The sequence below is a fragment of the Fundulus heteroclitus genome, chromosome 17 (genome assembly GCF_011125445.2).
Source record: "Fundulus heteroclitus isolate FHET01 chromosome 17, MU-UCD_Fhet_4.1, whole genome shotgun sequence".
Taxonomy (NCBI): domain Eukaryota; kingdom Metazoa; phylum Chordata; class Actinopteri; order Cyprinodontiformes; family Fundulidae; genus Fundulus; species Fundulus heteroclitus.
The window spans coordinates 20,293,468-20,319,384 of NC_046377.1; the positions used below are offsets into that span (position 1 = coordinate 20,293,468).

Below are 25,917 nucleotides of genomic sequence, written 5' to 3' on the forward strand. Positions count from 1 at the left end.
AACAGTGAAAATTTCTTTATTTGGACAAAAACACGAGAAAAATACATGAAATCTCTGACACGTTTAAAAGTGCATCTTGAAGAAAGAAAAACAAGTTTGCATTATACTCAAGAAAAACATTAGTAACAGCTGGAAAACCTTTTCTGGATGTGATTCTCAGGTTTTACGCCCCCTCTTAAAATAATGATGCAGTTGCAGTTTTAAAGGAGCATTTCACCATTTAAAAAGGACAGAAAACTGTTTATACTTCACAATATGATGGAGCCTAAAACTGTAACTTTAAAATGCTAATAAATTAAACCAGAAAATTCCCTTAAAGATTAAATAATGTCCCAGATCAAAACTTTAAATTAAAAACAGATAAAAAAGACTAAATTTGACATTTTGAAAGTTAAAATTGTTTTTCTAATTTACCAAAAATTTTAACTTGGCAGCACAATCACTGATTAGGCAAAGTTAACTTGATGATAAAATGTGAAAGTTTTGGATAAAATGCACCAAACTGAACAACACTGAGCTGCATTACACTGTTAATGGATTTAGAGCAGAGTGGTTGTGCTAAATTAAGCTTTTTAGCTGGGGTGCTGTGGAGAGGTTACAAGTAGGAAGCATCCTAATCAGCCAGTGCGATTAAAACTTTAATGTGCCTCCACACCTCTCTTCCTTAAATCATAGGAGCTTTAACGCCGGTCTGTTCCTTTCCAATCACTGCTGGATTGACGTCTCCGTTTGTTTTGATCTGATTCTGCTACAGCAGGTACCGTCATCTTTCAAATCTTACAAATTACTTGTTTAATAACGTCATGCTTCTACATGCATGGGTCCAGACTGCAGCGTCACTTTTCTACACACCTCATTTTGTAGTAATTTCTCCTACAGCTAAAACCAGGCTGCCTTCTTTTTAGTTTATCTAAACAGTTTGCAGGACAAGTATTTGAATCCTGGATCCCATTTATAAACTAACCATGACCAATCCTTCATCAGATGTCAACCAATGCAGACACTCAGTCTGCACTAATGAAGATATGATAAACCAAATACATAAAGTATTATCAAACTCCAGTCCTGCAACTTTTAGATGCCTCAACACCCCTGAGACATATTAGCACGTTGAAGCTCTGGCGAGCTTGACTGCATACTGATGAGGCAGTTTAGATTCAGGTGTGTATCACTGTCTCCTTTTCAACTTTGCTTCTTATTGCTTATTTTTTTCAGACCACATTTGTTTTAAGACAAAAGAAGTCCACTTTGGCCCCTCTCAGACTAGCTTGTCAGCTTCAGCCAACTGATCTGGATTTATACTAAAGACAAAGTATCTAATACAGGCGAGATGCTCCTTTCCTTCTCTGTAAATAAGATTGCCATTTTAAACTACCTTTGCTGTGATTAAATCTTAATCTGAAAGGCTCCAGGAAATTTAAGGCAACAGTTTTTTTCCCCCTAGGTTAAACATTGAAATGCAGTTGGAGAAAAAACTGTTATGATTAAACTTTCTACTGCCTGTGGATAATCCAAACAGTTCAGTAAAGACGTGCTGAACAGGAGACGCGATTTAAATTGATGCTTTAAGTCTTCAGCAATAATCTGTTTCACAAACATGAAGAGAAACCAGAGGTTTAGAGCTGAATATGGCTCCCAGAGACCCTAACCCACCTGATCCCTTCTCTGTCCATTCAGAGAAGACGGAGGGTCAAAAACAAGGCAGTGGCAGCAGGAAAAGGACTTCTTCTGTAATCCTGAAGTTTTGTCGTTTTTACTTGGGTCTGAGTCTGCCGAGCCTCCAGCTGTGGCTTGAAAACATCTGCCGGGGATTAAATTCAAACCTAACACTGGAGAAAAAAAAAAAAAAAACAACAACACAGGACTGATGTTTTTTAACATGCTGAAAATGCATATTTGTGACAGTAACTAGTGCAACTGTTGTAGACTTTGATTTGTGATGCATTTTCTACTTTTACTGTAAGACAGGAAGAAAGACTGCCTTTTTAATTTAGTGTTTGCTGTAAAAACGAAGATCATTAACACCAGTTTTCTGTTTTAGTTCCAACATAAATCACTATTCAAGATGTTTGTGATTCATAACTTTATATTTGCTGCTATTTTTCAACACTGAATGATTTAAACTGTTAAAAATAAACCAAGTAATTGTTTAACATTTGATTAAATGTGTTTACATGTCATACTATAGTTTGTGTATAAAATACACTGTCTCGGCATTGCATGTCATACCATGTATCACGGTAAAAATGTCATACTATACAATGTTTTATAATAAAATACTATGTCACACTACAGCATTTGAGTAAAATGTCCTACCATGTTTCACGGTAAGATACGTTATCCTATACCATGTGAATAAAAATGGTCATACCATACCATGCATGTCACTATAGTATGTGCAAGAATTATTAAATTCAATTTATATAGTGTCAAATTCAATCAAATGATACAGACGTACGATACTATGAAGGACATCCTGGTGGAGTATTTTTATACATACAAAGTATGTTTCAAGGTAAAATAGGTCATACTATACTATGTGCATAAAACATGTCATAATATACTGTGTGAATAAAGCACATCATGCTACACTATGTTTCATGGTAAAGCTTGTAATACTACATTATGTGCAGAAAATACCTTGGATCGTAAACGCCAGGTGTTCGACATGTCTGCCCAGAGCACGACTGCAGCATCATCAGCCGATGGTTCATCCTCTCCAGTACTTCTTGTTCAATGGTCTTTGCGATGTTGCTCAGCTGGTAGGGGTCTGCGGTCATGTTGTACACTTCCACAAACACCTAAAGGACACACAATCACACTTTCTCATCCAGCCACCAGATGTCGCCAAAGTCAGAAGATATAAACATGTTATATCTATTGGCCATGTATGCTTATTAGTGCAATCTACTGTGATTTTTCAAGCTGTATGCAAACGAAATTTCGTTCTGGACGCACTTTGAGCATACAAAATGACAAATAAAGCTATCTATCTATCCCCACATGTAAGCTATTCTGCACCACACTGCCCACACAATTACAGGTAAAATTCCTTGGTTTTTTGCATTTTTAAATAGATCTGCAAGCTCCCTCATGACAGACTAAAACATGCACAACATGAACACAGAAGATGGACACAAGGCTCCATACGTGTTCACAGAAAATAGGCCTTTAAATGAAATCTGTACCTCGTTGTCATCGAACTCGCAGTACTGCAGGTTAGCAGAGGGGGCAACGGTGCGCACGCAGGCATAAGTGTTGTTGTACGAGTCCTCGCACACACAGTCGGGAAAACATTCCTGCAGAAGAAACGTGCTCCGGTCATGTTAATTCGACAGACAGAATGTTAATGTAAACTCAGCTGTTGTTTTCATACCGACACTCCTGGTCCCAACAGCGGGCAGGCCGGGTCCGAAACGTTGCGTCCTTCTCCTTCATACTCCACCAGGATGTCTGTCCTCCAGCTGCTGCTGTTTATCTTCCCTTGCTGGTAAAACAGCAATTATTGAAAGCGTCATGTATCCTAGTTTGCAATTTCTTCAACTCAAAGTTTGTGCCTGCACAAATAGATTGAGATTTTTTTGTTTTTGTTTTAATTCGTCTGGCAGAATTGGGAGATTTCCTGGATTTTCCGCATCTTGTACAACTATTTAAAAGGGTTCAACTTGGGGATTCAGTCTGTTTCTATGTTGGTGTTTGCGATCTTTGTCCTGCTGGAACATCTAGCTGTTGACCTAAGGTAAAGCTGAAGAATATGTAAGTAGAGATGCACCTGAAGTGGTGGAAGCAAAACAGCCCCACAGGATCATACATAACATAAAATCTGCAATTTAAAAGCGTTCAACCGATTCCAGTTTACATTATTCATCAAATACAAAAATGTATATGCTTTGTGTTCATGAACTGTTTAAATTTTTTAAAGGGAATACCAAGTGTTTTAATAATGTAAACTGTGATTGATTTAGTTTTACAATATAAAATGGACAAACTTGTAAAAATGTAATGTAAATTAATAAATTCAAAGTAATGTCCCATAGACTCACTTTTGTTTTCCCTGTTAGTAGAAATGCTGAAAGAACACTGTTATACAAATACTTTGGAAATCAGAAATTTACAGGTACGGTGAAGAAAAATAACCTTTTTTTCCCCCTCAATGACATTTCAGACTAAACGTTCTCCATTTACGGCAGGATTTTGTGATTTTTTTTTTATTTAATTGTTCTTCAAAGTTCAGAAAAAGATTAAGATTACTATGTTCCTAAACGATTTGGCAAAGCCCAGATGGTGATGGGTTAGTTATTCAAAAAGGGACTTGGGAAAACTTCTGGAAAAATCGGCAACTCTACCTTTAAACTGAACACTAACAGCAAAAAAAAAAAAAAAACTTCACCTAGAACATAAATGCAAATAAGCTTGAGACGTTTTATGTATGTAAACTTTTAGTTTCAACTGTAACTTGTATTAAAGTCTATTTCTTGTTTGTACTTGTAAAAAAACACATGGACAACATGTTTTCTCACCATAATGGGGAGGAAGGACATGCCGTCCATTTGGGTCTTGTTGACGTTATAGCCAGCGATGTCCAGGATGGTCGGCCCGAGGTCGACGTTCGCCACCGGCAGCTGAAGAAAACCAGAGAGCAGATGGTTGAACATAGACAAATTAGAATTTCACTGTGCTGTGACATGTCTGCCAGTGTGGAAAGGATGTTGATCCTGAACGTCTCCAAGGACAAAGCAGATAATTATGGGCAATTCTTATAATCAGACTGAATTAATTTATCGTAAATTAACCAACAGCTGTTAGCCAAGGTCACATTATGGATAATCTCTGCTCAAAAGGGAACATTGGAGCTCCTTCCGAGTGACTGACACCCGTCTTCCCCGATTACTCAGTTTAATCAGGCAGTCAGATCTGGGGAGAGTCCTGGTGTTTCCAAACTTCTTTCATTTCCAAGTAATTGAGACCACAATCCTCCTTGGTGGAATCAATGCAGAGAAAATCTCCAAGATTTGTGGCTTTACACTATTTGGTCACCTGAAACTATTTATAGAGTAGAGTGTTCCTCTGGAAATCATGTAAAATCAAGTTTTATTGGGTGGACTCCAATCATGTTGTAGGATAATGAGTGCAAACGGCTGTTACTCGAGCGCTGTTTTATCAAAGCAAAGGCTGGGAATTATATTATTATATGGTATTGTGCGTAGGCGGTAACAAAAACATGCAACCTTCACAAGTTTAGATAAAACAATGGATTATTTTCATTGAAAAGAAAACACTGGATTTGGAGGCTTTACTCGATGTCTGCTTTCATTTAAAATTCAGTATCAGCAAAAACTGAAAGTTTGAAGAATCCTTTAATATTAAAGTTGCAAATTAGCAAAGAATTTACTGTATTTTGTTCTCCTGAGTAACTGGCTGCTGAATCTAGTCAGCAGCCAGTTACTCACAGGCTTCTCTGATGAGCGTTTACACTGCAAAAACAGATCTAAAAATAAGTAAAATGTTCTTAAAATTTGTGTTTTTGTCCTAGATTTGAGCAGGTAAATAATATTATCTGCCAATGGAATGAGTATTTTGACCCCTAAAATAAGATAATTAGACATCCTGCACTTGAAATAAGATGATGGAAATGAGTTATTCCTATTTTAAGTGCAAAAATCTTATTCCATTGGCAAATCATCTTATTTACCTGCTCAAATCAAGGACAGATACGCTCATTTTAGGAAAATATTACTTATTTTTAGTTCCGTTTTTGCAGTGTATTATTTAACCAACAGATAAAGAGAAAGAGTGACAGATAAAATAAACCCAAACATTATAAAAACAGTGAGATGATGTGAACATGTGCAGATACCTGGCTGGTCTGGTTGGGTTTGATGTTTGGTCCTCTGACCATGAGAGGAACTCTGATGTCGAACTCGTACAGCTGCCGTTTGTCCAGCGGCAGAGAGAACTGACCTGAAACAGAACCAAGCAGATTCGTTTCTCACGTCGCATGAAGAAAACTGGCCAGGATGGTCTCCAACACACTCACTCACCTGTGTGGTAGCCGTTATCAGAAGTAAAGAAGATGTAGGTGTTCTCTAGTTCACCTCTGGCCTCCAACTTCTTCACGATGCTCTCCACCAGATCGTCCACTGACAGCAAAGTTCGCCACCTGGAGCAAAGCAGGCAACACAAAGAGACGTTTGGTCAGTAACAGAGTGGGTAAAAACTGATATAAAAAGGTGAGAAATGTGAGAAGCAAGAAGTACAAGATGAGCGGAGGAAGACAACTCAAGACAGGAACAAATGAAACTACCAACCGTTTTCTGAAGGCATCATCGAGGAACTGAACCGAGGAGTTGGTCATGGGAGTTTTAGCTTGACGGATCAACCAGTGTTTGTCCTAGACAGACAACATCAAGTCAGATGAATAAGGTTGAAGCATTTTTTGTCAACAGTTTAGCAGTGGTGGACAAAGGGGAACTTTAAAACACTCTTCAACAGCCTACAAAGCTTTATTTGCTCCACAGCACAACAGGCACGATGCCTCTTCAGTTAATCATCCTCTAGCCAGTTTTTATTGTATAAATACAATAAATGGTTGAACATATGTCGTAGATGTAAGGAAGAATAGATGGAGAAAAAATAAATAAACGGATGCGTGATTGTATAATGTGTAAAGTTCACATAATAGCGAAATTTAAATACTCAAAAGCATATATTTTTATGTCCTGAGAGAAGTTTTGCTGCATATTTCTTTACGTCTTGCTATAAAAGTGGGCAGTTTTGCTCTACAGAAAAGAAATCTCAAGAAGGCATTCTAAGTGTATGATTGACGTTATTAAATGAAGGCTGCATGTAGCATCCCAATAGTATAGGAACCCGTTTAGGACCTCCAACCATTTGGATTATTTGTATTTATGCAGATTTATCATTAGGATGATGAGAAGGCCAAATAGCATGCAACGCTCAGCGTCCAAAAGCATGGAAAGGACAGATGGCCTTGCTTTCTGATGCTGCTGCTGCAGCGACAGGCAGAAAGAAACACAAATATAACTAATGTTGCTAATCCTAACTGACCTTAAACAGGAAATGTTTATTCGGGTTTAAGGTAGTGTTGCACCGATACCAGTATCGGACGGGGCCCCAATCCAGCATTAAATGGTGGTATCGGTAAGTACAAACAAATAGGCACCCATACCATTTTAATGTTTGTATGTCACTTGAACGCAGCCTTCTCTCTCCCGACTAGTATTATACATGTTATATAAGTTCATGAAAGTTGCACTATTTTGGCATTTGAGAGCCAAAACTCAGGGTTTAAAAGAGATTTTTCAATTATTAATGTAATTTTACTGTCTTATTGTTGCACTACAATTATACATGTTATAATTTCACGAATGTTGCACTATTTTGGCCTTTGAGAGCCAAAAGTTTATTCAACTATTGTCAGCCATTCCAGGTAGGCAATAAAAAGTTCTACCACCCTAAGTAGTATGCAGTTCTTCATATATACACATCAATTTCAAACAGATGATATCGGTATCGGCCAATACTTTACTACTTATTGCTTATAAGTAAGCACAGCCAGGTATCGGGGCCAAAAAATGGCATCGGCGCAACACTAGTTTAAGGTCACAGAGTCAAAATAAGAGGTTGTGATTTTTCACACAGTGTTCGTTTATGTAAAGCTGAAACCAGATATTGTCAGTGCGTCCCACCTTCCCATGGACATCAAAGTTGGGGTCTCTGGGAGCCTTGGTGTTGTTGAAGCTGCCCTGGTACTGAGGAGCTGCCGTCCAGGGGGAGTGGGGGGCCGGCGTGGACACCATCATGAAGAACGGCTGGTAGCTGGATTTATATTGGAGGAACTCTAAAGACCTGTTGGCCTGGGAGATAAACAAACAGAAAATTCATCACACCATTAGTCTTTTGAGTTAATTTCTACTCTTGAAACTTAAAGTGCCATTAATGATCAGACGTCTCACCAGCACATCCGTCAGGTAGTCTTTGCTGTAGTCCGCGCCATGTTTCTGAGCCTTGCCGTTCACCGACAGAGTGTAGTTGTAGTATTTGGAGTTCTTCTCCTGGAAAACAGAGATCACAAATCATGTTGGAGTTTGTTCAGAGAGAAATTAAAGCACTAATCTATCTGGAAATTCCTCTTTTAAGATTTCTTTAAAAAAAAAAAAAAAACTTGTTCAGTTTATAATAGTCTATAAAACTGAGTCGAAGATATTTTTTTTTTTACCAATATTTGTAATGACACAGCAAATTGGCTTTTTGGTTGCATGTTGCACGGTCCCCAAAAAAACATACGTTCAAGAATGTTCGTATATTATATAGCTTCCTTACACAAAGAGGGAAATATTTCAAGCCTTTAATTCTTGTAATTTGGGTGATTCTGATGATTGAGCATAACTTAGGCTTCAAAAGCTAAAATGTTGCCACCAAGGCTGAACTCTGTCTTACCAGTCCCAGCCAGTAGCTCCAGCCTAGCGGAACATGCTCCACTCCACCAGCACCAGGGTGTCCATACTGGAAGACATAAAGCACATGAATATCTCCTAATTATGTCCAGGCTGAGAAGCTTTTATACTGTTCTCATGAAATGTGGCAACGTAGAAAATCTGCTCCTTGTTTTGCTCACCTGGTTGAGGTATTTCCCTGCAAAGAAGGTCTGGTAGCCTCCGTAGGTCTTCAGCAAAGCGGGGAAAGTTTGAGGCTCCTCGCTCTTCTGCCAGGCTGTGCTGCTGCAGTTGCCCTCCAACGTGTTGTTGATGACGTGGTGGTTGTGCGGGTATTTCCCCGTCAGGATGCTGGCTCGACTCGGGCAGCAGAGAGGACTGGCGACAAACTGGGGAACAGGAGAAACGTCAGCATTTTGACCATCTGAACAGCCGGTAGGATTATGAAATTAAAACGGTATATTCCTTATAAGTATGAAACCCAAGTAGGGATGCAAGTTATCGATTATTGACTACATCTAAAGTTGATTGATCTTATCAATCGACTAAATTAATAGACAAGTGGCCATTTTCTTAAAAACCAGAGTTTTCTCTTGTATCCAGAGGGACGTTCCATAACATGAAGAGCTAATTTTTTTCTACAGTGTGCTGAATTTTAGAACAGGCACATCATTATATTTTAAGTTTATTGTGCCACCTGTATTAAATAATGACTGAGTAAACAAAAATGTTGGTTTTCTCATACAGTACACATTTTTTTATATAGTAAAAATCTATTAAGTAGCTGAACAGAAAAACAAGTTGAAGAGAATGAAAAATTAATAATCTGCTTGAAAGGCCTCACCATGAGCAGGGATTTTGGCACCAAGTGGTTTTCTATCTTGGTTGTATCGTTTTTCTGCGTAATGCCCTCCGCTTTTACGACATCACATTCTTGCCTTCTGAGCGCATCAGTGAGTTTTGGTTGAGAAACTGACGATGCTCTGCTCAATTTCAGCCGGGCTGCCTGGCAATTTAGCCGACATCTTATAGAACTTGTTGAGTGTTTATATTTAAAAACTGAACCACATAAAGAGCATTTTGCAGTACCTGTTTCATTAAGTATAAATTACGCTGATACCAGATGTTACCACATTTTTTTTTCCTTCTACAGTCACTTAGAAACCAGTCAGGCGCAGGGTTTAAAAAGCTGCTCCTAGACTGATCGAATCTGGGGCTGTAATGCATAAAAAGTGCTATATTTCCTATAGGATTCCCCATTTAAGACTATTAGTGGACTAAAAACGGAGCAGAAAGTAATAATTCAGTCCGGTCCGAACACGTTTTGTTTATGGTCGGAGAACAACATCAAACTTAGCATTTGACTTCCGTAATTATGCACTAGAGCGCCCTGCGCCATATAATGTCTGGTCAATGCAGAGACTGAGATGAGACACCTGTCGCTATGAAAGGTTGGTGAGAACCGTGCATCTGAGGTGCATTCTCGTGAGTTTTGTTTTCACACGGATTTACTCTATAGATAAAGCAATTTATGCCGTTTATAAACATAAAAAGGATAAAATGATCCAATGATGCATTTTGTTTTCACAGTAAATTATTACATCCATACAATATAAATTTTGTATTGTTAAAATGTGAAAGGTTTAAGTTATACCATGAAACAAACCTTTTGTGTCAGGGTATAAGACGACTTAGGCGGTGATACTTACTGCGTTTGTGAAGGATATCCCGGCGTCACCAATTAGCTTTTTGGTCTTGCTCAGTGGGTTCTAAAAGACAAAATAGCTTTTTTTAAAATTAGTGTTTTTTTTCATGGTTTGGAAAGTATTTGTTTTCGTCAAACTTGAAAAAAGAAACAAGATTCTTAGATATGTATTAAAAGACATAAAGCAGAGAAGTTTGTCTAAAACTTTAGAGTTTCCATAAAACTCTGTAACATGGAACAAAGATTTTCCCTTGTACCTTCAACCTTGAAATTAGAAAACTTAAAGTAATAGCCAGAGCAGATGCTTCCACCTTAATGAGGAGCTCAAGCTGCAAACTTAACTCCTCAAAGTTACTGAGCCCATCCTGAGGCAGCAGTAGGGCTGTGCATAAAAATCAATACAAAGATTATTATTGATGTTTTTAAAAACGATTTACTATTGATATTCTGGCTTTCAATATCAATGTACCTCCCGACCCCTAGGGTGCCTAATTACAGCGCGTTATTATTGTTCACAGCGAGGAAGTGCAAGCGAAACGAATTTTGACAGGATTTTGGAAGCGCATTCGTCCCTAAAATCTGACGTTTGGGCACATTTTTGGTTTCTGTGATACGTTAAATGCATTGAACCAAATGCACTTTATTTTCCTGTTAATATATCAGTGTTCTATAAACTTGCCCCTAATTACTTCATTCTATCAATTAATCTATAATATATATATTTTTATTCATTAACAGTTCAAAATTGACATATCACGTTTTGACAGTGCAAAGAACTTTCACTGTGGTGTAAAGCGATTTGGGGTCCCCGGACTAGTTAGTCATTCACACCCTGACGGTGGTGAGCTATGTTAGTAGCTACAGCTGCCCTGGGGCAGACTGACAGAGGCGATGCCTCCATACATCGGCGCCACCAAGACCCTCTGACCACTGCCAGCACACAGGACACCAGGACACAACGTCTGAGATAGTCAGAGCGGGGGATTGAACCAGCAACCCGCCAAGTGCAGGACGAACTCCTGCACCATGGTCACCCTACAGTAAACAACAACTTAAGCAGCTGCCCACGCATCACTAAATGCACCTGCCTTTTAGTTTGCTGTGCTGTTTAACGTACTTGTTTATATTTGTTGTGTAATGAACCATTGCTCTTTCCCTTTAAATGATTGGGGTTTGAAGGGAAAGAGGACTTTAAAATCCTTCTGTTAGTCTATAAATCCCTGAATGGCTTAGCACCTAAATACACAGAAATACAGACTTGTTATCGGTGTATAAACCCTCCAGAGCACTAAGGTCTTCTGGCTCCAGCCTTCACTGCATACCTAGAACCAGAACTAAACAAGAAGAAGCAGCATTTAGTTCCTACGCTCCACTTATCTGGAACAAACTTCCAGAAAACTGTAAAAGTGCGGAAAACCTGAGTTATTTTTAAATCAAGATTAAAAACACATCTGTTTAGGACTACTTTTGACTGTTCTACTGAAACAGCATTAGTTCAACTTTTTTAGTCCAACTGTTTATTGATGTTCTATTTTGTTTATACATTTTATTCCTACTTGCTTATATTCTGATTTATTTTCCTGTATTTTAATCATGTAAAGCACTTTGCATTGTCTCTGTACTGAATTGTGCTATACAAATAAATTTGCCTTGCCTTTGAGCTCTCGGCCCAGTAAGGTATGAAAAGGTGAGGAGGGTGAGCGCTGTAACTGTATAAGTTCACCAAGAGGTCCTAATGAGCTTGTGAGTTCAAGTAATTAATTTACCCTTTTCTATTTTATGAAAGTCTGATGGCATCTGTTCATCATGTTGCTGGGTTTAATATACGGTGGAATAGCGGCATGTCATGTTAGAGATCAGGGATGCCTATTACTGCGATCGCAATCAATTGCTAAGGCCTATTTGACTTGCTAAAGTTACACTAAAATAATCAGTTACATTTAAATATTAATTTACTGGAAATATCCGTTTCTAATTGCATTTAATTATGGTGTATAAAAACATATGCCATTCTTATTTATTATATTTTCGCATTTAATACTAACCTAATCCTTATGCTTTAAAAGTGTAAAAATATGTACTGTTCTTTTTTTACATAATTGGAAAAACAAAAGATCGCGTGTTGAATTAGACCAAGTTTTAAATACACTCTAAAGCTACTATATCTCTTCAAAATGAAAACCCGGATAACGCAATGAGTGGTTATTTGTCAGACACCCTACATGGGCCTGCATAGTTTCCCCGCTAATTTCACATTAAAAGATGGGGGTAAAGCTGTAGTGAAGACACTGCTGACTCTGTTAAGATTCTTAAATGATGGTTTCAACCAGGAATGCGAGCTGTCAGCTGTATAGACTGCACTAACAGTCAAATTCAGACACAGTTAGCTTTTTATTAATTTTTTTTAAACAAGGACATTCTACTCTGTGGCTGTTAAACTTTAAATATAAGTTGATATATGATTAAAGAATTGACCTACCAAGCCGCCCATCATGATGTCCAGGTCGTCGGTGAGGATTAAAACGATGTTTGGTCTCCGGTTGGATTGGCCAAACAACCCGCAGCTTTGCTCGCTCCACAGAGTGACGCAGATTAACAGACAACTCGAAAAGCTGCCCAAACTGAAGCTATTTGACCCCATTTTACGAATTCAGTTGGGAAACACCGAAGCTGGTCGCCTGCAGGGCCAGAGTCACGGCTGATAAAGGAGGAAAATGAGGCGTTCCGAGGCTAAAACAAAAACAGCTCTCAGCGGTATCCTACCGTGCTCCGCTGACAGGAAACGTTTTCCTGTGTGCGGGTCACGTGCTACAGCGCAGCTACGGAAGTCCCAATCAGCTGCCTGCCACTGACGTCGGTGTCGCTGCCATATTGTGAGTGGCATTTTGTGCGGAAACATTGAGTAAACAGACAAATCCTTCTTTTCAAGGTGGTTTAAATCAAGTAGTGTGACACACGTGCGGCACAACCCAGAACAGGATCTACCAGTAAACGGATTAAGCGGCTGTTTAGGACCCCGCTGTCGCTAGGGGCCTCCGAGATCGACCCACTAAAAAGGCAGTTGCGCCACTGCCTGCAACAAAAACCATAGAGCCTGCGTTAACCACGTATACTGTGAATCAATCAACAGCTACTTAAATGTGCAAACTTGCCAGTTCATAAGCTGTTTAAAAAAAAAAAAAATAATAATTATCTGAAAGATAGTATGTATTGCTCTCTGCCTTTTATTTTTTGTAAATACGTGTAGATAGAAATATGAAAAGGAGTAAAAACAGTAATAAAAGAAACAGAATATTCAGGTCCAGGGGAAGGCAATTTATGCCATGTTCCTACAGCTTCCTGAAGTAACATTAAATTTAGTATTACAACTTTTTAATAGCATTTGGAGAAAAAGCACAATTCCAAAAAAATATAAACAAATAAAAAGGGGCAACAACACTCCCATTCAATAAATAAATCAGTGGAAGATGCATCAAACCCAAACATCTCACATGAACAAATGGATATAGAAAATATTATTGAATAGCTTGGTGTTTATCATGGAACAAAGACAGTGGGATTCAGAACAGGTCGGTCAACAATGGAGGCACTAGTGAGAGTTTACTCAAGTAAGAGTAAAAAAGTATTCAGTAAGAAGGCTACTCAAGTATTGAACCAATCATAACAGCTGAAGATTTCACATATAAAAATAATGACAAAAATATAAGGTTATGTGCAAATTCTGGTATTTTTAAAGAGAAAAATGAAAACATATACAAAGAATAATTACAAAATAAATTCAGGCAGAAAAAACGATTTTCTAAATATATTTTTTTCAAAATTAAACTTGAACACAATACTTACAGCAGTTAATGTATTTTGCATTGTTCTAGCATACTTTTCTAACATACAGCTAGAACAGTGCAAAACCTTCAATAACGATATCTACTGTTAACTGTACGTTCAATTGACCTCCAAATGGCTCAATGAGCTCCGCAGATCGAAAAAAACATTAAAATAACAAAGCTCATGTACAAATAAGAAGTATCACTTTAACATAAACTGTAGGATTTTTCTTTCTGGTGCATTTTTGGTTAAAACAAGTATGTTCTTTATTAATGAAGTTACTCATAGTGTGTAGAGTAGACAGACATTTTACTTAAGCAAGTGTAGTGATATTTGACTCAAGTAAAAGTAAAAAGTATCGTGCGGTAAAACTGCTCCTAAAAGTACATTTTATTGAAATAGTTACTCAAGTATATGTAATTGAGTAAATGAAAATAGTTACTACCCACCTCTGTCCAGGAGTAGATAATCCCAGGTTGTGGAGCTTCAGGGCCAGCATGGCGTTGAAGGCTGAGCAGAGCAGGATGCTGCAGATGAGTCAGAGCCAAAGTGCTAACCAGACAGCAATCTCCTGCAGAACGATTCTCACTGTAGGTGTACTGCAGCCTGTCCAGGTCAGCAGGGCATGGCGTCCTTGATGTACTTCAAGAGAATCCTCTCGAAGCACTTCAAGAGAATCCTCTCGAAGCACTTCATGATGACTGAGCAACAAGACAGTAATAATTGAAGCAGGTCATGGTTGTTTTTTGGGGACAAGCATAATGATGGAGGGACCACGGAGAACTTATTTTGACAGTGTCAGAAAATATCCTTAATTGTGAAAAACAAAGCTTTTTATTTTGCCCTATCAGTTTTGTTTCTTGTAAGTGAAATTAATCTAGAAAGTTTGCAGGCAGAAATTTAGTCCTCTGCAGCCACATTCTGTCATGTTTACTCTTAAAGTTTAAGAATTTATAGTCACTTATATCATTTACTCTCAAGGTTTAAGAATTTATAGTACTTTATTGTATTTACTCTTAAGGCTCAAGTTTATAGTAATCTTACCCTAGTTGTATTTGTGTGGCCCAGGTGCTTTTGTTGGTTTGATCAAGAGGAAACTAATTAAATCCAATTTCTGTTCAGAAAAGCAAACACACCCTATCAATTCAATTCAATTTTATTGATATAGCGCTATATTCATGATACATGTAATCTAAAGTCGCTTTTCAAAGTTAAACTCAATTGGATTATACAAATTGGTCAAAAAGTTTCCTCTCTAATGAAACACAGCAGGTTGCATCAAGTCTCTCCAAGCAGCATTCACTCCTCATGAAGTAGCGTAGAGCCACAGTGGACAGTCGTCGGTACTGTTGATGGCTTTGCAGCAATCCTTCATTGTTTGTTGTTTAAATAAATTACAAAACCAGAATGTGATGAAATTGTCTGGCGTTTTTAATCAAATATTTGATGTGAAAAGATTTTTCCTTTCCATCGGATTCATGCGAGACAAAAGTCCCGACAGGCTGAATCATGGACAGCTTCCGTGTGTTTACTCCCGTGAACATTTTTCCCATTTACAATTAAAATCGTCACATAAACACAATTATTTTATGTGTGTTATATCCGCAATCTTGTTTTTTATCGACGGAATTGAGTTTATATTCTTTGCATTTTAGTTTTAGAGGTTTTAAGGGTCGAAAAGTGGAGAAAACTCGGCAGTCGGTGGACAGAATCAGAGAGTTTCTGACACCTTTGAGCGCTCCTGGAACAAAAGGAGAAAATCCTGGAAACCAAATGTGACCTCGGTGTGGAGAGAGAACACTTTTCTTTCAGTTAAAGTAAAATGTATAATAAAAATATTACATCTGAGGAAGATTTAAAGCCTTAAAGGCGGCGAAGAAAACACAGATGCGGACAGATTTGTGGCGGCAGCAGAGCGGCGGGCTGAGTTGTTTCTTCACGGTTCTCATGTGTGTTATAAGTCCCGCCTCCTGCTCTGAGCCGCACACGTTCACAGGAACATTAAGAGAGAAACATGGCAGAAGTAGCTCCAGCAGCGGCACCGGCCAAAGCCCCGGCCAAAGCCCCGAAGAAGAAGGCGGCGTCCAAGGCCAAGAAGGATGGACCCAGCCTCTCCAAGCTGATCGTGGCCGCCGTGGCCGAGTCCAAGGAGCGCAAGGGCATGTCTCTGGCGGCGCTGAAGAAGGTGCTGGCCGGCAAAGGCGTGGATGTGACCAAGGCCAACAAGCGCATCAACACCGCCGTCACCAAGCTGGCGACGGCAGGAACCCTGAGCCAGACCAAAGGCACCGGGGCGTCGGGCTCCTTCAAGCTGGCTAAGGACACCAAAGCGGCCAAACCAGCCAAGAAGGTGGTGAAGAAGAAGGCTCCCGCTAAGGCCAAGAAGCCCGCCGCCGCCGCCAAGAAGGCCAGCACCCCCAAGAAGGCTGCCGCCAAGAAAACAGCCGCCAAGAAGTCCCCCAAGAAGGCTGCGGCTAAGAAATCCCCCAAGAAGGTGGTGAAGAAGAGCCCTAAGAAGGCTGCTGCCACCAAGAAGCCAAAGGCTGCTGCTAAGAAGCCTGCAGCCAAGAAACCTGCAGCAAAGAAGCCCGCAGCTAAGAAGGCCAAGAAGTAAAGCTGCAAGACCAGCACTCAGTGCACCAAAGGCTCTTTTCAGAGCCACCACTTCTACAATTAAGACATGATTCCTCATCATTTCACCACATATATTAGAAATTAATAAGTTGGCTATAGCAGCCCAACATACGCTGCACAATACAGCTCCATTTGGTTCAACATATAACCCCTTTTAAAGTATTAAGTATTGTCATTAAACTGACAATACAATGATGTAAAGAATTACAACACTATCATGACTGAATCCACATATCAAAGTTGGATAACATTCTGTTTACTAAGTGGTGGGATGAGCAAGAAAATATACTAATATTTTACTACCGATCACTGCATTACAACAAAATAAATGATGGATTTTGTAAGAACCAACTTAGATAAATTCCCAATAGATTTTCACGAAGCCTGATAACGTCCCTCTTTATTGCTGCCAACAAACCTGCAGCCAAGAAAAAAGAGACAAAAGAGCCTGCAGGAAGCCAAGTGGAGGCTGCCAGCACACTTCTAGACATGAATTCATAATAGGCATTTTAACATTGTTTTCAAGGCATACATTTGTATGTTAAACTGGATTACCTGTTAAAACTGTGCAAACTCCAGTAAGTTACTAGTAGGTTTCAGTAAATCATTGGAAATTTAAGCTATACACTACATGGCTATGTCAATTCTAACTATTTATCTAGTTTTAAAGAGATAACCCACATAATAAAATTATCCTTGATTAGTGACCTCAAAGTGCATTAAATCAAGTCTTTAAATCAACATTTGTGTAGTTGTTGCTTTTAAATTACTTTGTTTTCTAGTCATTTTTACTTTGTGAAATAAAAAGAATGCACATCAATCATGCATCACACATGTTTTAATTTATAAACTGACTCAAAACTTTGGATTTAACTATATACAACAATTTAATTTTGTTATGAAAATTGCTAATAATTGTTATTCTAAGAATACAAAGATAAAGATATTTTGTGAATATAGGAAAAAGAATCGCCAAAATGAATTCCCGCCTGAATATCAGTCAACCCCTCTTTTATGTCCGTTAGATTTCTATCGCGCTTTATTTTGAAATTTTAAATCCAACCAATAGCTGAGTGAGAATGGTTTCACCGCGTGTTTAATCTGAACCAATCAGAAGCGATCTCGCCCCTGCCAGTCTCTTTATAAAGCCGCTGTTCGCTATCGAGTCTCATGTCTTCAGTTAGAAACGTGAAGAAAGCTATTTAGCTGCAATGGCCAGAACCAAGCAGACCGCTCGTAAATCCACCGGAGGAAAGGCTCCCAGGAAGCAGCTGGCTACCAAGGCTGCCCGTAAGAGCGCCCCGGCTACCGGCGGAGTGAAGAAGCCTCACCGCTACAGGCCCGGTACCGTGGCTCTGAGAGAGATCCGCCGCTACCAGAAGTCTACGGAGCTGCTGATCCGCAAGCTGCCCTTCCAGCGCCTGGTGAGGGAGATCGCTCAGGACTTCAAGACGGACCTGCGCTTCCAGAGCTCTGCCGTGATGGCTCTGCAGGAGGCCAGCGAGGCCTACCTGGTGGGTCTGTTCGAGGACACCAACCTGTGCGCCATCCACGCCAAGAGGGTAACCATCATGCCTAAAGATATCCAGCTGGCCCGCCGCATCCGCGGAGAGAGGGCTTAGATTGACCCCAGTACAAACACCCCAACGGCTCTTTTAAGAGCCACACACATTCCTCTAAAGAGCACACTTCCATATTTCCTTTTATTTTATATGATATAGGGTAAACACTTGTGTGAATTAGCAATCAAATTAAATATTACCACTAAGGAGAGGTGTGGACCACACATTGCTCTAAAGAGCAAATCAGATTCTGCTGTTCATCTCAACTACACTTTATATGTAAAGAAGATCATGATTGCTGGTATTTTGGGTTTGGGATTTCTCTTTGCAACGCTTGTTTTCATTAATCTTACCTAGCCTCCTAGAGTAATATTTTCCATTAACTCCTGCAGCATAAGTGCAATGATATTTTGTCTCGACATTAACTAGGAATATGTGGCAAACAATTTATGTAACTATAATGGTGTTCCCAATCAAATTTCCCCCATAGCTATTGTACATAAATTGTCCCTGTTAAACTAGTACTGCATTTCCTCCTGTTCTTTGCTTAATCTTGTTTCACTTGTGTTTTTGTACACTTGTACACTTGTTTTTGTACAAATCCTTCAGAGGCTTAGACTTTTTAATGTAACTACAAATTTGAAAAACTTCCTATTAACTTAGCTAACCGTGACAACAAAATTAGACAAAATCACAAATTAAACTACATCTGTTGTCTGCACATGTTTCTCCTTGAGAGGCCTAGACTGTTTTAAGATGTAACTACAAAATTGACAAACTTCCATAAACAACTACTTTTATTCTGGCCATTGGTTAATAAACAGCTTTCCCCCCACAACTGCCTTATTTGGAATAACGGTGGCTAATGGTATTCTATTTCTAAAACAATTGTGTAGAGGGACGGATGTTTAGATATGGGCATGTGTAGTTTGTAGTGCTGGGGTTATTTACCCTCCATATATTTATTAAGCCTCTCTTTCATAAAATCCACAATCTGGGAATACATTTTTTACATTTTTTTGCTCGGTGAAACTCATTAACAGTGATGATGAAATCACCCCCTAAAATGACCTTAATATCATGTCTGATGTTTTCCTTAACATTGTTATAGCCATAAATGTTACTAATAAGAAAAAAAAGAACCATTGTGTGTGATTACTGTGAGGATAGCACTGTATCAGATTTGGTGATTTAGATACACCAACATTTAACAGATACAATAGCAATATTATTATTCAAGTTGTGTTTGCTGCAGTACGGAAGTACTGCAGACTAGACAAAATGGTGTTTGTCTGCAGCAAACACCATTTTGGTTACTCCGTTATGATTATATATGTTTCTGTTTTTTCTTTTTTTTTCCTTTTTTCTTATTGTTTTTGTTTATTTGTTCCTATCTGATCTTGTCTTATCTGTGTTTTATTCATTTTATTTTCCTATCATTCTTGATTTGAGGATTACTTTGATAGGTTCATATTATTAATCTGTAATGTCCTATCTATTAAGTATAACAGTAATTGACAACTAAATTTGACAAAATGTCACAAAATAAAGTAGCATCTGTTGTGTAACTAAAATCAATAGATGTTTATATTATGCTGTCATGTATCTATTATTGTACTGTTACCATAAGGATCCCACATGGGAGTAAACAGTTTGTCTAAAGGTGATGAACTTTTTGCACTTTGGTATTTTATTTTGTAGAACCCATCTTCTGATGAACGGAAGTGATTACCGAAGTGAGGAAACTTGATTACACTGTTCTGATTGGACGATGTTCCGTCTGCTGAATTTTGACCAATCAGTGAACAGATGATCGCTATAAATGTCTGTATCCAACGAGATGCCGACATTCTTCTCTCTGAAAGAATTACCAAATAGTAAACATGTCTGGACGCGGAAAGACCGGAGGCAAGGCTAGAGCCAAGGCCAAGACTCGCTCTTCCAGAGCAGGTCTGCAGTTCCCCGTGGGCCGTGTCCACAGGCTGCTGAGGAAAGGCAACTACGCTGAACGCGTGGGTGCCGGAGCCCCAGTGTACCTGGCCGCCGTGCTGGAGTACCTGACGGCTGAGATCCTGGAGCTGGCTGGCAACGCTGCCCGCGACAACAAGAAGACCAGGATCATCCCCCGTCACCTGCAGCTGGCAGTGCGCAACGACGAGGAGCTCAACAAGCTGCTCGGAGGAGTCACCATCGCTCAGGGAGGCGTTCTGCCCAACATCCAGGCTGTGCTGCTGCCCAAGAAGACCGAGAAGCCCGCCAAGGCCAAGTAAACCTGCTTGGAAACCACAAACCCAACGGCTCTTTTAAGAGCCACCCACATCTGTCTAAAGAGCATTTTCCCATTACATAAATAAGTGACTTAGTCAGTAAGATTAACTGAAGCGCGTCTAAATAAAGGTTGCTGCCATAATCATGGTTTAGGAGGACAGGACCAACTAAAAACGTCCCCTTTGAGTTACTGATTACCAACTTGCTTTGCAATATTCAGAAAAAGGGATTTTAGAGAATATTATGAGATGCATCTTGAGATTTCCTTTAAAGGCCATTTTTCATACAAATGTAACCAGTAGCAAAACCAATATGACCATTTACACCAAATGCTGTTGGGGGACAGTATATTCCACCCATGTAATAAAATTACATGGGTGAAATATACCACCATTACGATGTATAAAGGTCACCCAAAAGCAAAACAAATGTGTCAACAATTGCTTATCAATTCAATCTTTGAAAGAATGTACTTATTTAATGACATTTAATGTTATTGTTAGTGAAATAGAATTACCTATTTCAATACTGAAGCGCAGTCAAGAAGGACCTGCCTATTTATGACTTGTTTCTCAGCTTCTGTCACGGCACTAGACCTGTGGTCTGTAACACGACTAACAAATCAAATATTAAAAAAGATGACCTACAGCAGATTGCATGTGCAAATTTGAATGTACATAGAAAAACTTCAAGTGATGAAGGGAACATATTTGGCTAAATAAAGTCAAATCTTTTTTTTAAAGTCTATCTTTTGGTTCCTGAACTTTTATAAACAAAAGAAACGCTTGTGCCGACCATTTTTATCTGATACATTGTTATTCCTACACTGTCTTCCAATTTGTTTTGTGGTCAAGAATCATGTATTTTATTTTAAAATATTGTTCAATAAGCGGAAATGTGTTGGACTCGTGGTTGGGAACTAGATGCGGAAGTCAAAAGATGGCGGGAGACCTGTCTTCCTTTACGTCCGCAGCCCGTTTTTAAAGCCCGATGTTCACAGCCGTCCTCCATTAGTGTTGGTACAGAATCAGTCAGAGAACAATGAGTGGACGCGGCAAAGGAGGAAAAGGACTCGGGAAAGGAGGCGCCAAGCGGCACCGTAAAGTCCTCCGTGATAACATCCAGGGAATCACAAAGCCCGCTATCCGCCGTCTGGCTCGCCGCGGTGGCGTCAAGCGTATCTCTGGTCTCATCTACGAGGAGACCCGCGGTGTGCTGAAGGTCTTCCTGGAGAACGTGATCCGGGACGCCGTCACCTACACCGAGCACGCCAAGAGGAAGACTGTCACCGCCATGGATGTGGTGTACGCTCTCAAGAGGCAGGGCCGCACTCTCTACGGCTTCGGAGGCTAAAGCAGCAGCAGCAGCTCAACCAACAACCCAACGGCTCTTTTAAGAGCCACACACATTTCTTTAAGACACCGTTCCTCTTTAAATTTCGTTCTTTCCGATTCAAGTTAATTATGAGGCCCATAAGCTGATTACGCTAACAACATGCATGCTATGTGTCAAATTGGGCTGGTTTCCACCCAATTAGGCTTATTTTGAACAAAAATAGCTTATGGGCAGGTTATAAAAAATTGGGAAGCTTTTCACAAATTTTGTTGGGCTTTTACTAACAAAATATATCAACATAGTTGGCAATGTCTGGAAGAAAACTATAAGCATTTTAATAATATGCCATGTCCTTCAACTCATTTTACTGATCAATTTATTTTTTAAATAAGTCGAATCTGTTAAATGACATTAATGAATAATATAAAACAAGAAAAGAATAATGGTTAATCAAGTGTTTGGTCAACGTAAATCCCTCACGAGGCGTTGAGTTCTACTGATCATAAAATTTCATGGCTGTGTTAAAGAAATGTTTTTACTATATTCTGTCAGAGAAATCAAGTTAAGGTAGATTTACTCGTGTTGGGAAGCTATTAATAAAAGTTTTATTTTTTTCTGGTTGATATATCATGATTGTTAAAGTGATCTTGTGTGTTATTTGGTTGGTTGTCTTAATAGTTCTGTGCTTTTAACATGAGAGAGTTTGAGAATTTGGCTTGTTTTTTCTTTTAAGTTGTGCAGGTTTTATGCTAGTTTGGGCTGGAAATGAAATCGACCATAAGAAGCAATACTAGCAATGAATAAAAGCCCAACAAGATAAATGTTATTTTCTCAATGTCAATATGATCTGTATGTAGGAAGACCGGTTTGTTTTTGCGCATCTGTCCTTAGTTGGACAACAAGAAAAGTTATACAGAATTGTTTTATTGTCCCACCATGGGGAAATTCAGTGAAAATGGCAAAGACCGTTCCAATTAAGTGACGAAAAAACAAGCTAATTTAATGTTAGTTCTCAAGCAAAAGGGGATGGGCATAATGAGAAACGTGAAAGGGGAACAAAGCAAAAATCCAATAGAGACCAGATCTCTATTTCACCGAAAATTTCACCGATTTTTCTTGGACACACGAGAGCAGGGCCGCACACGGTCAAAAGCTTTTTTTTTTTCTTCATAATTTTCTGTAACACGCTGCCCAAGAGCGCACACACAGTGACGGTAAACCTTCCGATGAGCTGAGCCAATCAGAGGTGGGAGACAGCGCAGTGTGATTTGCATGCAGCCTCTATAAGACCAGTCTCCCTCCCCCTGCTGGATCATTCGTCGCTGTTTGTAGGAACAAGTGATCAGGATGCCTGAACCCGCCAAGTCTGCGCCCAAGAAGGGCTCGAAGAAAGCCGTGACCAAGACGGCCGGCAAAGGAGGCAAGAAGAAGAGAAAGACCAGGAAGGAGAGCTACGCCATCTACGTGTACAAGGTGCTGAAACAGGTGCACCCCGACACGGGCATCTCGTCCAAGGCCATGAGCATCATGAACTCGTTCGTCAACGACATCTTCGAGCGCATCGCGTCCGAGGCTTCCCGCCTGGCTCACTACAACAAGCGCTCCACCATCACCTCCAGGGAGATCCAGACCGCCGTGCGCCTCCTGCTGCCCGGTGAGCTGGCCAAGCACGCCGTGTCTGAGGGTACCAAGGCCGTCACCAAGTACACCAGCTCCAAGTAAACAACCTGTTTACCGTCAACACGACAAAGGCCCTTTTAAGGGCCACACACATGTAACTTTGAGCAAGACTCCTAGTATTTTTATCTAACCGCATTCAATATTTTGGATGAAGATCGCCTGACAAAATAGAAATGCAATTTTTTTTTTTTTAAATGGAACCCGATACGTGAGACTTAAACACTAGATCAGTTCCTTAGTGTTAACTTTAAGAACTCATTTAGATTTTTATTTTGAAGAATTAATCCAGTGATTTGTGCTGTAGCGGTTTTATTAATAGGTGGTGCACCTGTTAATTCAAATGTTTATTTAAAAACCTTAAAAGCATTAAGCCTCACTGCTACAGGCCCGGTACGCAGCATTAAGTTAATGCTACTATATTAAACTACAATCTAAACAGCACATTCAGTAGTGCATTCTTGCTTGTGTAAACTTAAAGTGCAGGGATGTACTTTGAACAGATTCTCATTGTTTTGATAGTGTAAACAAGTTGCTGATGAACCAGCCCTTTGTTTTTTTTTATTTGGAGGTGGTGGTTTTGGGAGTAGTTTACCCTTAAGGTTGTCTTTGTTTTAATAACTCATGCAAATCATTTGTTTTCAGGATGGGATTTTTTTCAGTTAAGAGGATTTTTTTTCTTTCTGACATGCATAAAATTACCTTTTTGGGACATACAAATAGAGACGACTTCCATTACAGCCTCATAAAAACAATAATTGTTAGGCTTAGTCCATGGTTTACTCAACTACTTTAAATAGTACTATTGTGATGCACATGAACTGTAGAGAACTAAACTTTTTTTGTTTTAATCAGAATGGTTTTGAACAGTACACAAGGCTTTTTGGGCCCTGTGTGCGCAAGTTTTTAACAAACCAGGCCCACGCTGAGTTGTTAGATTTGTTTTCTCCAAACACTTTATTTCAGATATAGAACATTAAGAAAACAAAAGCTTTGCAGATAAAACAAAGAGTAATGTCAACAGATAACTAATAGTAGTTATTTTATTTTTATTTTCACAACCAAGGATAACTCATTTTTCACATCAGACAATTGTAAGGGCATGTATAAACAAATTATATTTAATTTCAAAACTTGTGCAAGTTGTGTAACAAGCAGGAACACAAAAATAAGATTGTGTGTTTAAACACTGGGTGTGAAGTCAAATGAGGGGAAGAAAAAAAAATAAAAAATGCACTGTGTTTCACACGGACTTAAAAGAGGGACGGACAACAAGGAAGAGAGAGCAGAGAAGAAAGCAAGCCAAAGAGGACGGAAGTTTGGGGGATCAGAGATCCTGGACACTTTGTGCAGAGGAGGACAAATCTGTGAGACGAGCAGAGAGGCAGCCGGTAAGACAAGCTGTAATGTCTATTAAATCAGACTGCAAGGTACCTCCAACAGGGCCTCCAGATTTGCCAGCTCATTAACACCCATTGACAGCAACACCTGAACTGAAGAGGTGGATTGTGGTGAAAGAAGTTTGGCATTGATTGATTGATTGATTGATTGATTTTATAATTGCACTGATTGTTGTGTTGTTGAATAGTGGATTTGGATGTTAAGTTTACCTATTAATTAACTTAGCATCATTTAAGAGAGATTTGCAACTGGAAGCTATTTATATTTATAAAATAAATATTTATGACTAATATTGAAAAGTAGATATTTGTATATTTAAATAAATGTAATTGTAAATATTTATACGAAATGTATTTTAAAGTTAAAGAACTTAAGTTTAGTTACTTGTTCATTTAACTTTGATTACTTTGTGGGTTTGATTCACAGTGGTTTGCTTTGTATTGTTTATATAGATTACCATTTCCTTTGTAGTTTAAGTGAAATTAATTTATGTAAATTAATTTATGGTTTAGTAATTGTTTGTTTATTTTTCTTCTTTTTGGGCTTGTTTAAAGGTTTTTACCTGCTTCTGGACCAATTTGCACATGTCCTGTCATTCACCAAATAAATGGAGGATAAAAGAAGGAAAACTGCGTGGTCCTTTGAGTAAAAACCCTGTTTATATAAGTCTGCATGAATTTGTCCATCCCTTTTTCAAGTGGGGAAGCTGAACTTGACACTGGGGGCAGATAGTCTACATAAAGAAGTTACCCTGATAAAAGTTTTATTTGCTTTCGGTTTCCTGAAGATGCAGTTTAGTACCTCATTATGACAATGTTTTATACACACAAGTGGGCATTCTAACAATCAGATCAATTTTATATACCTTGTTGGGGAATACAAAACTGTATTCTGAAAGGCCAAAAAGTGCATTCTTCTAGAGTAAAAGAAAACATTTTAGCAATTTGTTTAGAGATCAAATTACAAAGGATCTAACAAAATTGCTTTGCTTGTTTTAAAGCACTTTATAAATAAAGCCTGTATCCTTATGGATTGGGCAAAGTGCTGAACATAT

At 39.0% G+C, this 25,917-nt stretch overlaps 6 protein-coding genes and 1 long non-coding RNA gene across 7 annotated transcripts; 6 read left to right on the plus strand and 1 right to left on the minus strand.

Moving 5' to 3' along the window:
* gnsa (glucosamine (N-acetyl)-6-sulfatase a) lies at positions 1-12,960 on the minus strand. Its single transcript, XM_012853418.3, has 14 exons — positions 12,641-12,960; positions 10,166-10,225; positions 8,639-8,845; positions 8,461-8,526; positions 7,977-8,075; positions 7,710-7,877; positions 6,309-6,391; positions 6,042-6,160; positions 5,858-5,961; positions 4,521-4,622; positions 3,377-3,487; positions 3,189-3,299; positions 2,641-2,801; positions 1-1,829 (listed from the first exon to the last, which is right to left on the minus strand). The coding sequence occupies exons 1-14, from the start codon at positions 12,800-12,802 to the stop codon at positions 1,754-1,756; spliced, it is 1,629 nt and encodes a 542-aa protein (XP_012708872.2). The 5' UTR covers positions 12,803-12,960; the 3' UTR covers positions 1-1,753.
* Positions 12,961-15,976: 3,016 nt separating this feature from the next.
* LOC105918351 (histone H1-like) lies at positions 15,977-16,721 on the plus strand. Its single transcript, XM_012853420.3, has one exon. It carries the CDS (start codon positions 16,001-16,003, stop codon positions 16,598-16,600), a length of 600 nt encoding a protein of 199 aa, XP_012708874.2. The 5' UTR covers positions 15,977-16,000; the 3' UTR covers positions 16,601-16,721.
* Positions 16,722-17,686: 965 nt separating this feature from the next.
* On the plus strand, positions 17,687-18,287 carry LOC105918334 (histone H3). The gene has a single exon (XM_036149035.1). The coding sequence runs from the start codon at positions 17,832-17,834 to the stop codon at positions 18,240-18,242; it is 411 nt and encodes a 136-aa protein (XP_036004928.1). The 5' UTR covers positions 17,687-17,831; the 3' UTR covers positions 18,243-18,287.
* Positions 18,288-20,060: 1,773 nt separating this feature from the next.
* LOC118566577 (histone H2A-like) lies at positions 20,061-20,536 on the plus strand. The gene has a single exon (XM_036149039.1). The coding sequence runs from the start codon at positions 20,066-20,068 to the stop codon at positions 20,450-20,452; it is 387 nt and encodes a 128-aa protein (XP_036004932.1). The 5' UTR covers positions 20,061-20,065; the 3' UTR covers positions 20,453-20,536.
* A 945-nt stretch (positions 20,537-21,481) lies between these two features.
* On the plus strand, positions 21,482-21,914 carry LOC118566583 (histone H4). The gene has a single exon (XM_036149045.1). The coding sequence runs from the start codon at positions 21,492-21,494 to the stop codon at positions 21,801-21,803; it is 312 nt and encodes a 103-aa protein (XP_036004938.1). The 5' UTR covers positions 21,482-21,491; the 3' UTR covers positions 21,804-21,914.
* Positions 21,915-23,120: 1,206 nt separating this feature from the next.
* On the plus strand, positions 23,121-23,555 carry LOC118566581 (histone H2B 1/2). Its single transcript, XM_036149043.1, has one exon. It carries the CDS (start codon positions 23,133-23,135, stop codon positions 23,505-23,507), a length of 375 nt encoding a protein of 124 aa, XP_036004936.1. The 5' UTR covers positions 23,121-23,132; the 3' UTR covers positions 23,508-23,555.
* A 1,126-nt stretch (positions 23,556-24,681) lies between these two features.
* LOC118566590 lies at positions 24,682-25,486 on the plus strand. The gene is made up of 2 exons (XR_004933127.1): positions 24,682-24,853; positions 25,418-25,486. It is a non-coding gene; the product is annotated as an uncharacterized LOC118566590 (long non-coding RNA).
* Positions 25,487-25,917: the final 431 nt, after the last annotated feature.